This window comes from Paralichthys olivaceus, chromosome 10 (genome assembly GCF_024713975.1).
Source record: "Paralichthys olivaceus isolate ysfri-2021 chromosome 10, ASM2471397v2, whole genome shotgun sequence".
NCBI lineage: Eukaryota > Metazoa > Chordata > Actinopteri > Pleuronectiformes > Paralichthyidae > Paralichthys > Paralichthys olivaceus.
The window spans coordinates 3,855,181-3,868,938 of NC_091102.1; the positions used below are offsets into that span (position 1 = coordinate 3,855,181).

The 13,758-nt window shown below is 40.9% G+C and overlaps 2 protein-coding genes across 3 annotated transcripts in view; one reads left to right on the plus strand and one right to left on the minus strand.

The window, feature by feature from the left end:
• Nucleotides 1-15: 15 nt before the first annotated feature.
• Nucleotides 16-10,861, minus strand: hspbap1 (hspb associated protein 1). Of its 2 annotated transcripts, none has more exons than XM_069533396.1 (8): nt 10,719-10,861; nt 9,788-9,998; nt 9,162-9,346; nt 7,841-7,977; nt 4,961-5,132; nt 2,249-2,332; nt 1,721-1,822; nt 16-1,157 (listed from the first exon to the last, which is right to left on the minus strand). In XM_069533396.1, exons 2-8 carry the CDS (start codon nt 9,981-9,983, stop codon nt 585-587), a joined length of 1,449 nt encoding a protein of 482 aa, XP_069389497.1. In that variant the 5' UTR covers nt 9,984-9,998; nt 10,719-10,861; the 3' UTR covers nt 16-584. The 2 variants fall into 2 exon arrangements, with proteins under 2 accessions (XP_069389497.1, XP_069389496.1); XM_069533395.1 differs by having other exon boundaries at nt 9,749-9,998.
• A 219-nt stretch (nt 10,862-11,080) lies between these two features.
• slc49a4 (solute carrier family 49 member 4) overlaps nt 11,081-13,758 on the plus strand; it is a 41,596-nt gene continuing 38,918 nt past the window's right edge. Inside the window, exon 1 of the mRNA XM_020104994.2 lies at nt 11,081-11,378. Coding sequence (XP_019960553.2) covers nt 11,081-11,378 — 298 coding nt within the window. The remainder of the gene's footprint in view (nt 11,379-13,758) is intronic.

Consider the following 13,758-nt stretch of genomic DNA (forward strand, 5'->3'; position numbering starts at 1 on the left):
ACATTTGACAAATTGTTGGTGACATGATATTTATTATATTTGTAGGCGCACACTCGTCTTTCGTTTCGTCTGAGACTGATTTCTTTCATGGCTCCTCACATCAATCATCAACCATTACAATCTGCCTCCTGTTCCCGTCCAATGACAGTGCTCATTACTAAACAACCAGGAAACATTACGCGGAAAACAAATGTTCACATCCCAGCGACATCATCCTGCATTATTTGCCTTATTAGCATAGTAAATTGATTTAAATGATCGTATTTCTTGCTGGGGAAGAAGCAAACAGGATTAGTCTGTGTAGGACAACAAAACGAGGAAATGTTCCGAGCCACTCGATGGTGTCGGTCGTCGCATTACAATTAGTTTTGGTCTGAGACTTCTCGCAGCTGGGGTCAATCTCCGGAGGGAGAAAAGTGTTAATCTTCAGCTCTCCTCTGTCACTTCTTACTGACACCAAACCATTACTGTAAGCTCAGAGGATGGATTTCTGCAGCAAAGGATCTGCAGGTTTATTTTCCTCCAGCTCTAACTCACTGAACTCCAGTGAACCTAACGTGCGTACTGTGTGTGGCAGGCGAATATTAAAGCTGGGATGGTGCAGAGGTCCTCTGAGTTCCTGTGTGCCTTTCCAGTAAGAGCTCAGTGACACGGGAGATGACATCAGGATGCACCAGGCAGTCTAAAAGGTCATTAGTGGTTATTATTGAATCCTCTAAATCCTCTGAAGATGTTCCATCAGAACAGTCACATGATCCACACTGAGTCAAACCAGGGGTGCGTTTGTGTTTCGTGTCCGCCTCAGTTCTCTGTGCTGCGTCTGAGCTGACAGCGAAGTCCTCTAGAGATTTGCCTCCTCGGTTCCTGGAAGATTTGACCTCCTCATCTTTCGGGGTCGTCTCCCTCGTTTCTGTTGAGTCGTCTTGCTGACAGCGCACGGAGATGAGATTTGGCCCGAAGGGAACGCTGAAGGGTGCAGAATCCCTTATTGATTCAATGTTTTTCCTAATTTGTCCGCTAGAGTCCCGTTTAGCAGGGCGGGCGTCTCTGGGGTCCTGGGTCAGTTGGCTGCTGCAGAGATTCTTCTGTCTTTGAGCACATGCTGTTATTGCCAGGTTCAAATACTGCATGTTCTCATTATGGGATGCCACTCCTTCCTGCAGAAACATAAAACAGGAAAACTAAATAACCACAAACCGCCACTATAACATCGAAATGTGAAACTACTTCGGAATCTGTGCTTTTAATTCAAATTGTAAATCGGATTATTTCTCTATTTAAAATGCAAATCCAAATTACAATCCCATTATTTATTCATGAATTATTTCTGTATTTTCAAATCATGCACTTGATGTTGTCGTCCATTAAAATATCAAATAAAGTACCTTGTACTTTAGTCAATTTATTTATAGATCAATAAACTACTTTGTAAATATATGTATTGATGCACATTTTTACTTTTAAAATTAGTAAGTAAAGTTTATTTAATGTGACACAAAGTGCGTCACACTAATAACATCATAAAAGTTTTTATAAGCATTAAATATAAAGTCAGAACAACAAGAACAATGTATGGATTCAAATCCTTCAATACAGGTGAGATGAAGATATGAGTAAATATGTTTTTTTGTTGTTGTGATCCTCTTTACTAAGACGCTGTAGTAATCAGGGAGCTATTAATTTGAGCGACTCATTAATAATAACGGTATTATTTTGTTACCTCTGTTGGATTGAGCCAGTCGTCAGGGTTGTCGTCACTTTTCATGGCGCAGACAACAGCCTTGGTCACCGCTTCACTGACTCTGGCCACATCATCTGCTTCCTGTGCAGGAACAGAGATTCGAGAACCGCACATCAAGATAATTGGACTGAATGATACAGACACAGTGTCGGTGTTGGCTGCAGGCACACTTTGTTGTGTCTGTGACCTTGCAGGGAAAGCTGCACGGGGACTCGATGTTTGAATAAACATTTGTCTGGCGGCACGGAGACTTTTGTTCATGCAGCACACACTCCTTGATGTCCACATACACTCATCATAATGACAGGGAATCTTTTACTGCCAGACCTGTTCATTATTCAAAGCCGAGAGCAGCCTTCATCTGGGAGCAGGGGCTCGTCGGAGGGCAAAGAGGTGGAGAGCTAACGCGCCTCTTATTTATTTCAGACACGGAAAGTCATGGAACATCTTTTCTTTTTTGTTTTTTAGGTTGTGAGCCGAACTTGCCGGGATGCTGGGGCTGCTTACCAACTCAATCCAGGAGTTGACGCTGACAGTGACGGGATCCACTGACTCCACGTAGTGCCACCAGTGTCTGGGAACATAAAGCACCTGAGGACAGAAGATAAAATGGATTCACAGTTAAAGGTACAGTGTGTAGAATTTAGTGATATCTATCTAGTGTTGACGTTGCATGAAGCAGCTGAACACCCCTCACCTCCCCCTCTGCTTCCAAACATGAAAAAGAACCTGTGGCAGCTTCAGTTGTTATAAAAACTGAAAAGGTGTTTAGTTTGTCCAGTCTGGACTAATGTAAAAAACATGGCGGCCTCCGTAGAGAGGGTCCCCTCCATGTAAATATAAAGTATTTAAATATAAAGGGTCTTTTCTGGGGTAAAGAAAATTACAATTCATACAATTTAGACTAAACGAGTGAAAACATCATGAGGATTATTCTACATTACATTTCTGTCAATAGATCCTTTCACCTGAATCTTACACACTGGACCTTTGAGAGACATCACCAACTCCTCTCCTCTTTGTCTTCAGGCCTGCGATAAATGTTGTGAGATTTCAAAACTTGTTTGATTGTCCACTAGATGGCAGCCTACACCTTCCCCCTCTCAGTCTCATTGATTCTCTGCCTTCTCAGCAGTCTTGATTCATTCATGGCCTGTGATCTGATAAAACCTGACAGACGGACTGGACTGTCCTTTGGTTTAATTTGCAGAGGTGGAGCCATTTTTTATAGTTGGAGAATATCTCTATCCCACAACTATCCATTCTGTTTCAACAGCTTAGCTATTTTCAAGTGTCTGGTAAAAACAATCTAAGCACAACAATATAGCTTTCAATGGCATGTAAAGGCCAGCTCATTGATTTATAAATCATACACAGCCCCACAGAGATCAAGGAGACCGCCGACATCTGACGCCAAAGGTCAGACTTGAACCAAGATTGCGGTCACAACCTGTTTCCCATATTTTACTACTTGTTGTTGTACGACTGAGTAACGAGGTCACGCAATAACACCTCAGCAAACATTTGCTGAATAAAGGCTGTGAGATGTTGTTGGTAGATCTGGAAGCCAGGAAACTGACCTTCTTCCTAATGATTAGATTGAATCATTATACAGACCTTTTTCACAGCGGGAAACATACTCGTGTAAATAATGAAATCAATTACTGGGACAGCCTTTGTTGCTGTTATCAGGAACATCTGGGTCTGTTCTAGTGTGACAATATGTCTGCTGTGAAAAAGGTCTAGGTCGCTGTGCTTAAAAGAACGTCAGACCTTTGACCCTGGGATCCACGTGAAGGTAACGGTGAGCCTAAATATAACTGCTAGCTGTTAGCTAGCGAAGCTGCTTCTTGTGTAATCCTAAAGATTTTTTCAAATTCTCAATGATTCCTGAGATGTCGTCATCAAACCCTCATGACACAGAAATGTAACTGAAGCTTGAAATTTTTTCACTTCAACCGAACTATTAATAACTATAAATAAAAAATATAACAAAAATATGACCAAATGTATTTATAGCTTGAATTGAGGATTGTAATTATTCTGTAAAAAGCAAGTCAGTCATGCTCTAGAACAAAATCACCCTGGAACACTATGAGTCTCTGAAAACCAGGTTAGCTTCCGGTTGCACAACCTCTCAGTTATAACTGTCACTACTCTGAACTCACCTGCTTCGAAAGCAGAACTGAGGACGGGGACTTGAGCGATCTGTCAGTGGATCTGCTGACCCACAGGTGATCCTTTAAATTCTCTGCTTGATAAGACGTCAGGAGCGATGACGCTGCAGACTCTACTTGTCCGTTGTAGCTGAACCCTCCATTTCCTTAAACATAAAACCTTCAGGCTGCTGAAGGTGAAACACTAACTGAGGAGGCCTGAATTTATTTGGAACACAAGGTCCGACCATTGCCTTGCTTCATGCTTTTACGGTGGACACCACGACAAATAAATCTCACAGTTCAGTCTACTTTTACATGTTGTGAGCTTAAGGACCAATAAAGCAATATTTTATTGTTATTGCTTCTGTGCCACAAGCAGTTTATCTCATAAATGCAGAGTGACAGTATTGCATAAGATCCAGCATCAGTAAATCACTCACACTAGGTTTTCAATGCCTGGAAAACACGTTAAAATAAGTTTTCATCACAGCTTGCTACAGGATAATGTTTATTTTATTTAGGATTATTCACCCACCATGAAATTAGTTGCAGATTATTTTTTATTAGTCTTTTCACTAATTGGTGAATCAACTAATTATTTCTTAGCTTTGGTCTTGTACATATGAGCAAGCTTTTAGATTGTGACTATCCAATTATGTAGATTCAATTCAAAGGCCTTTTTAACTTCAAACTAAACGGAACAATAAAATGCCTAGAAAAAAATTTGATAATTGTGTATAAAAAATGTAATTAAAAGGAGAAAAAATTATAATTTAAATAATGGCGTGTTGACCCATCATCATTGATGTTTGTTGTTTTTAAAGAAAATCAGTGTGGATATTTGCTATCAATTTATTTACATCCTTTACTTTCTGTACATAAGCCATAGACTGTATAATAAGATGGACGACACATCCTCAATTCCTGCCACTATACCAAATCAATACCAAAAATAAAGATTAAAAACATCATTTGGAGCCAGACTCTGAGCAGTAGCTATTGGGGAACGGAGCTGTAGTATTGAGGTATTCTTGTAAATACTATCTCAGAGAACTCTGACCTGTCCTGGCTGCAGAGTGACGACGTGGACCCTGGCTCTCTGAAAGTCGGGGAACCTCCTCAGGTCTGGATGAAGCACGTCCACCTGGCTGAAGACACTGGACTCCTCATAGGGGATCCTGGTTGGGTAGAGTTTGGAAGAGTCCTCTGGAGGAAAGAGGTGCCAACGTTTCCTAAAGAGAGGAAACATCACCATGAGATACGACTTCAGATAACAGAGCACACAAACGCTGTTGTAAGATATTAATTCAGAACGGAGTCAGTAAATGACCCAGTGAGTCATAAATTCAGACTGAGTGGCTTGGCCAACAACGCAGCTTTCCAGAACTGTAAATAAAACCTTTAATGCACTGTGACAGAGCGCAGTAAACACTAGATTATGAAAACAGTTGTCCATCGCACCAAATGTTCTCACTATGAAGTACTTCAGTGAAATACAGGCAATCTACACTGTTTTTAATATTATTTGCTTATTGGCTGTTATTGTTGAAAATCTGAATAAAAACAAAAATTAAATTTCGATTTGTCCTTGTAGTGGAAAAATAACTAAGTGTGGTGGAAAACTGTTTGTGAACTGAAACCTGCATGGCCCTTCTATTACTTACTGACTGTCCACGTAATTATGCTCTCTCTTAAAAGGAAACCAATACAAATACGTTTCCTGTGTCTTAATTCCTGTCTGAAACCTACAGAACCAGTCTGAACCGGCTCAGACAAACAGCCTTACTTCTCCTATAGAAGATGCTTTCATGTGACTGCTCTCCATCAACACTCTGTGTACTCTGATCCTTTTTGCAGAAAGCCCCGAATAAAATGAACATAGACACATTTTGTAATCCAGCCTCTTGTATTTTCAGATTCCCATCACATCGTCTTCGTCAGAAGTTCAAAATTCTGAATCCTGAGAGATGATATAAGCTGATGGAGCTACCTAGAAAATAATTAGTGTAAAAGAATCCAGTGTTCTCCAAACAACAAATGATCATTGTTTCTGATCCATTGTCACAAATGTCATGGAATCAATCAGCAGTGTTGTACTTTCATGGATCAGCAGTGTCGAAAAACTGCTCGAGCTGAATTTCATTCTGTCTGAGATCAATAACGAGTAAAAGAACCTGAGAGCCAATTACACAGAGTGAGATAAACTCTCGCTCTCTAGGAGAAGTGAGATACAACTGGAATTACCAACTCGCAAACCAGTCAAGTTCACACTTTAGTCCTGAAGTCATGTAATATATGTAGTGAAGACTTTTTGTCATAATTAGTGTATGATTTTTGAATTATTATCGACCACCAAAATGTGATCAGTTCGCCCTCACAGTCTCCATTTCCCTCCTGCTCTGTGACAAGTTAATTCTTTCTTAGAGGTCAGAGGACGGATCACAATCTGTGTCAGCAGTTACACTACCCTTCCCCTTCGGTTACATGGTTAACGGGCAGAAAACTGCCACCAGCATCATCGGCGTGCTGAAATACAGCTGTGAGTTCATAGAATCCTCAGTCTCCTCCCTGCTCAGTTACAACTCCATAAAGAGCACAGAGCCATTATCACAGCGAAAGAGCAATGTCATTTTTTTTTAAAGCATCTCTGTGGGTGTATCTCTCTCTGTATTTCTGGTGCCTGATAAAGATTAGATAATAGTCAGACTGTACATTCAGCCCCAGTAAACCATATGCACCAAACTCTGAGTCTACTTTACATTAAGCCTGGTGGCAGGATGCAGTGTGGGCAGCTATGGGTCCTTGCTGAAGCATTATCAATCTTTAGGAGATGATATACAGGATTACAAATTATATTCTCCAGCTTCACTAGTTTATTATCTCTGTGCTATGTATAACTGCCTTTGTTTCAAGGGTTAGCCAACAGGGATAAGGATTCAGTGGAGCTTGACATCTTTTTTTATTTGCACAGTCATTTCCAGTTTTCTTGGTGTTTCCATGATTCGCGTGTAGTTTGATTAAATGTTGGACATGCAGCCTCTTATGACATGAGTTTATTGTTTTGACATGCTTTGCTTTGTCCTGTTTTAACAACCTTTTCCATGTAAAGCACCTTGAGCTGCACTTTATCCTATAACATAAATAAAGTTTGTTGTCATCTTGTCAAACACTAGTTAACATGCAGATGGTGCATGTCTCTTACATTTTATATTTTTGAACACTATTTGTCCTTGATCTGCAGCACAGAGCAAAAGATTATTTCTTATTGCACCGACAATTTTACCATATCACAAGTTTCAAGGCCGCAAGTTTTGCCTCAGTTTTGATTTGTGCTGCATTTAATTAAAGCCTTTGTTATGACTTGAAGCCGTATTGACAAACCACTGAGGCGAGGAAATGAGTGATGTTTTTATTTAAAGTCCCGTCGATAACATCACAGTGGGTGCATATTTAAAGATGCATCTCACATTTGTTCATTACTGACCGCATTCACACGTTTCAGAAAGAATATTGTACTGTTGAGCTGTGTGGCTTATTTCTGGCTCACAAATCGGGGACTATTTTCAGCTACAAATGTGTTAAAATGTGCAGCAAGTTCCAAGGTAATCACGTCATATTTGTTCAATCGAAACAGAAATAACAGACATGAGTTCTGTAACTTAATCGCAACAAGAATCCAACAAGTAGCTTGAAGATGTGAAAGAAGAGTAAAGAGTAATACCTACCAAAGAACTAGGTATCTGTTTATGTGAACGTGATTATTCTAATCAGATAAGTCAATTTTTCTAAGGAAATAGGGGATTAAAGGCAGTTTCATCTAATCGCAAACCACTCATTTTTTCCTTTGCTTTTTTACTGCTCTTTATACACGGATGGATTTATAATCTGTCTACTTTGGTGCATAAAAAAGGCAGCAAACATATGCTGTGATCCGTCTTACCGTCCTTGCACCTGTAGTACCAGGTTACAGCCATAAGAGTCCAGGTGACAAGGTGTGTTTGCCCCCTCTGTGCCAATCCACAAGGTGCTCTCTCTCCCATTGCGTCCCTCAAAACCGAAGTCGGACCACTTTACATCCTGCAACACACACACACACACACACACACACACACACACACACACACACACAGTCTGTTCTTATTTTTTGTCACACTGTCACAGCTCTGCTCACAGAGGTACCCCCACCTCGTCAGCTGCTTTGACAGGCTCTATTATAGGTGACCAATGGAGGTCTCTTTGTTAGAAAGCAAACTACAATATTTGTCATCTTTCCACAAAAACCGGCCTGTCAATCATGTCCTGTCAGAGCATAAAGGTGTAGCAATCATGGCAGCATCCTGAATAATGAATTCATTACCATATATGCAGACGGCTGTAAATGACAGGCTGGTCAATCTAGCCTTCAGGCAGCCTTTTCCCAGAACAATTTATCCTGTGAAAAGTCCATGTCTGCCTGTCTCAATGGCATAAGACAGGCGGGTAATAATTGCAGGTGGAAGTCTAATAAAAATGTATCGCACAGATAAAAATGAAATGAACGAGTTGCAGTGGGTGGAGAAATGATGGCACTTTTTATGTCTTTACCTACCGCAGGACAAAAATAGCCGCTAATAGAAAGTGTACGTGAGAAGATATTTTAATTGAAAATGTCAAAACAAGGAATAATAAACTTTGTGAAAAAAAAAGTCACAAATGAAAAATGGTCTGTATTTAATTCTTCATTTGTTGATAAGCTTAAGCTGTTGCAACCCGATTAGAAGGTAATAGTATGGAAATGATTATTTTAAATTAAACTTTTAGAAAACTGCTTCTATATGTGGTTATTGTCAACTCCAAAAAACATTTGTTATTCATAATGGGTTACCGTTCTCCAACCCTTTTGATTACAGTCAATGCTGGTCCATGTTAAAGGGTAACTCTTTAAATTCAACAGCCAATGAGTCAGAATGACTCGAAGAGACACTGAACCAGTTACAGAGGCACACACATCTTAGACATGTGTTTTTTTACACATATGAGATCTGTAGTGGAGCCAGAACCACAAGTCTGAACCAGTTCTTTGTTAACAGCTGTGATATGGGAATCATATTCACACAGACAGAATGAGGAGACTTGAGCCTCAGATATGTGACATGGTTGTGTGAACGTTGAGGCCGGTACAGACCACAACCCACCTAAAGTAGCACCATTACAGCCAATATGTCCCGCAGGTGGGATGGTATAATTCAAACATGTAGATATGTACGCAGGAGCCTGGTTACCTCAAACATGAAAGGCTGATCTTGAAACAACATGGCGATGTACTTGTAGTCAGCATAAGCCCAATACTCTGAGTATGAGAATTCAGAGAAAGGCCCAACATCTGTCCCACACTGACCCCGGGTCCAACAGAGAAAGTGCTCCAGCTCGGCCTCCACATATGAACACTGGGTTTCAAACAGAGGGGCTTTGAAATCAGGAAAAAAAAAAGAAAAGAGGTACAATTAGAGAATCACAGCACTATGTATCATAATGTAGGCATGAGATTCTGTTACACTTTTATGGAAAAAATAAAATATTTCCTTATGTTGTTGTTTCAAACAAATGTGTCTACAATTGAGTGATGGCATTAATAATGAGCAATGTCCTGTTAGCTTGTCAGCTGCTGCAGGAAAAGATTTAGAAATCTAATTAGTTTGCTTTTATCAGAGGACACGCTCCCTGTTATTCATCACAGGAGGAGACATTACTGTAGCTGGTCTAGAGCCACTAGGACGGCAAAATACACCAGATGCTTGAAGCCAAATCCCCTCGATGCCTTTTTTGGCTTGTGTCACAGCGTTCAATTCATCAGGTCTCACTAACATACCGTCTACCAGCCCTGTCTTCATCAACACCCCGTTCTTACTGTTGATCTCCTCTTTTCTCCCGAGTCTAAATCGAATCAATTTGTCGCTGAGGCAGACGGACAGGTGCTCTGCCGTCCACTGGAGCGCCGGCCAGTCACAGGTCATGTTCATGAAGACTGCCGGCTGCTGCAGGCGATGCAGAATCCTCTGGGTCTCTGCTGTGCTGAAGGGTTTCACAGCGTCGGAGGCAGCCATGGTTTGTAATTCACGCTGGCAGTGGGTTGCAACAGAAGATGTAAATAAATAAATAAAAAACAGATTTTTTTTGAGTGTCACCTTTTATTTCTGTTTTCCTCACTTGAATTGTCTTAAGCATTTCAACATATTTCTTATTTTTGTGCACAGAGTAAAAACACGTTCACATTCTACGTGAAGACTCTGGTCATGCATCACATCAATTTCTCTGTGACCCTAAAGTCACAGGTCTAAAACATTCATATTCTATATCCAAATGATTTCACACTTGACAAAACTGGTTGCACTACTTCATCCCATTATTTAACTGCTGATTACATTCTGAACTGAAGCCAACACTAGCTTATATAGATGATAGGATTAGTAAAATAAAACACAAGGAACAATGCCACAGACTTCAAACATGATGAATCAACGATTAACTGATCATTAGGTAGCATTCATGTCACTGGTATCATACTTGCTAACTCCTTTAACTGCTCTTTATCCTCTTAAAAGACACGTGTGGCCATTTTCTTATCATGCTATTCTCATGAGGCACCGTGGTGTATTTAACGTGGGCAAACGAAACTTTACTTTTTAATCACACAACTCTGACAATACTAGTTAGCTGCCTTTAGCTAAATACCGATGCTACCAGCTAACCTCCCTGTTTGTGTAGATACACCACGGGGATGCTAAAGTTAGCCGTAACCGGAGCCCGGGAGGATTTCTGAAACACAAACAACAACTCACCTCGCGCCCACACGTGTAGTCGAGTTTCAGGCGGAAGTAAACAAAAGTCACATGACAGTGCAAGGGCGTCCGCTTTACATCTGGAGCTCGTCACCCTGCAGCTGCTCCATTCGGGCTCCGCGGCCGCTGCACCAGCCCGAGTCAAGCTAACGGTCCGGAGGAGCCGGAATGGCCGCCGACGGCAACAGCTTCCACTTCCTGGACGGTTTGCGTTCGCGCACGCGCAACGAAGCGAAGTGACAGGGCAGAGGCTGTTATTGTTTTGTGAGCAGAAAGCCCCAGCGGGTCGTTCCACTTCTCCGCCGCTGAACGAGGCCCTCGACCCGGGAGTTTGACCGAAGCGACACCGGGACAGGAGGACCATGGGTGCCGGTTCGAGCATCGAGGCAGAGCGGGAGCCGCTGCTCGGTCCCTCCGGCGCGGAGGCGAGAGTACAGCCGGTGAACAGCGGCAGGGTGTACGGGAGAAGATGGCTGGTTCTGAGCCTGTTCTCTCTGCTGGGGCTCCTGCAGGGCATGGTGTGGAACTTCTGGGGACCCATCCAGAACTCGGCCGCGCACGCTTTCGGCTTCACCAAGTCCGACATCGCGGTGCTGGTGCTGTGGGGCCCGGCGGGCTTCGTCCCCTGGCTGCTGTTCATGTGGTTGATGGACAAACGAGGTGAGCGGTTCTGCTGTGGTACATCGTGTCCCACTGTTCGAGTCCCCGTTGGGAGCGGATTAGTGGAGACCGTGTGTGGAGCTCCTCTGTAGAAATGATTGGAAACTGGAGACAAACAGGAAAAGACAAAGTTATCACATGCTGGTGATAGTTGTTATCAGAAAAGTTGAAGATACAGTAAAGTCACTGTTTTGATATCAGGAACTTTCAAGAGATTGTCTGTGTATTTGATAAACCAACCAACCTTTTTTAAATTAGTGAATAACAGTGGACATAGACCTGTTATGGTATGATTTGATTAATTCACATCAATATGAGATAATCCCTTTATTAAACCAGCCAGCTCGAGTTTGTTTCACTTTTCGATTCAGAATATATTATGAGGCATATTATCATTTTGAGAAAGAGGTATTTTTTTATTTGATTAAGTCTATAAACAGTGAAAAAACATGATAATTTCTCAAAGTTTTCAAAAATCTAAAGTTTAAAACCCATTTAACTCATATATCACTTATATTCAAGGTCAGCTATTTAACATTTTATCTCATTTGAAAAATATTGAAGGTTTTAAAAAGAAAGGAAGAGTTCAATAAAGAGACAAGTGCAAAAATTTAGTATTTCTACTGGATAACTTATTTATATGATTACAATGTGTTTTTACCATTGATGCGTTTTATTGGTTAATCAATTAATTAGTTTATTGTTCATGAAGTGGATTTTTTTTCAATCCAAAACTTCATAATTAATTATAGATATAATATAATATAATATATATTAATTAATTAATCTTCAATTCTTATACAGTTTCAATTATATTTAATGTAACCCACTTTCAAAAATAATTAAGGTTTGAAACAGATAAGAAGAGTTCAGTAGTTAGTATTTTTACTTATTTGATAAAGTTTTCTATCAGTTATTTTAGCACTGCTCTTCATGTAGATGTACACGTTTCACTTTCATCCACTTTAAGGTGAAGTTGAGATTTGTATTAACAGACTTCAGATTATCTGACGCTGGCAGATAAAACGACTCGTATAACTTTTCAAAATCAGTGTATGTAAAATGGTTTTCCCGTGTCCACTGTTCCATGTAGATGAGATGGAGACATTTGAGGGATAAAAACTACTCGTCTGAGAAAAATCTTTTCTCTTTCAAGAGGTTTCAAATTCACAGGAGAGGACAAATTTACTTAAAGTACCTTTGAGTGATAACAGGGTGACGCCCTCTTGACTTCGGCTGCGGAGTTAGACACACTTCACTGAAACCAGTTCCTCTGCATCACCTGACTGACACGTCATAGATGAACTGTCAGATGACAACAACAGTGACAAGATCAGGGTAACCAGGCTGCTGACGATGTGAAGACCACAAATCATGCCAAGACATTACACATGATCTTGATCTTGTGATTCTGATTCATCAGCGATTAGTGGTTCTGGGTGTTTTGTTTGCAAAGGTTAGGTTGCTATGTTATACCTGCTGCTCCCAGTGAGTGGTAGGAACATTTTACTGATAAGACTGCTTAAAGTAAAGTTATCCTGGTGTCGACCCCCATTAGACCTGTGAAGTTATTGCTCAGGGTAACACCTGCGTTACAAACAAGTCTGCTCTGGAGTCATATATTGAATTAGGGGCATTAAGCACTCACAAATTGCATTAAACCACAATGTGACCTTGTTTAAAAATCCCACATAACATCCAGAGGCTGCAACAGTCTCAAACTGTTTTTCTATGTTGGATACACACTCTCGTCACACAAGAACTCGGCTCTACTTCAGGTTGTCAGTAGGGAAAATGCCTTACTTCCCTCTGGGGGTTAAACGTATCAACAACTCAGTAGCTGCCACCCGAGAGAGACTGTAAAATCTGAAGATCAAGCCCTTACATTTATGATATGTGATGCAGTGGCTCATATAAGCTGATCCTGCAGAATGTGTTAGCACAAGCTGGTCCACCTGTTTAACAGAGGTTGTAATGCTTGTATGTCGGCTTGGAGAATCTGGCCTCTGGGGCCTCACTGGGTTTTTGACTTTCTGTGGCTGTTGGCTTATTTTGCGTGTGTCAGAACGAATGCAGCATATAGAGTTATTTGCTCTTTAAATGTTAAGTTTTGATATTTGATGCTGCAGAACAAGGAGACAAACGACTGACTGAATATATGCAAACATTGTCAGCATAGGCTGTAGTGTGATTACTTTCAAACACGTGCAAGGTCATAATGGTGAGTTATGACCAGTTTTTCCCATCAGGCATCAATAAAATATGTTTGACAGGGGAAGAGAACAGCAGAGGGAAGTAGAGAGAGTTTCCTTAAATGAACGTCATGTGGGTGAAACTGAGACTTGAGAGTTGACAGAAAAATGCGTATTTTTTCCTATTG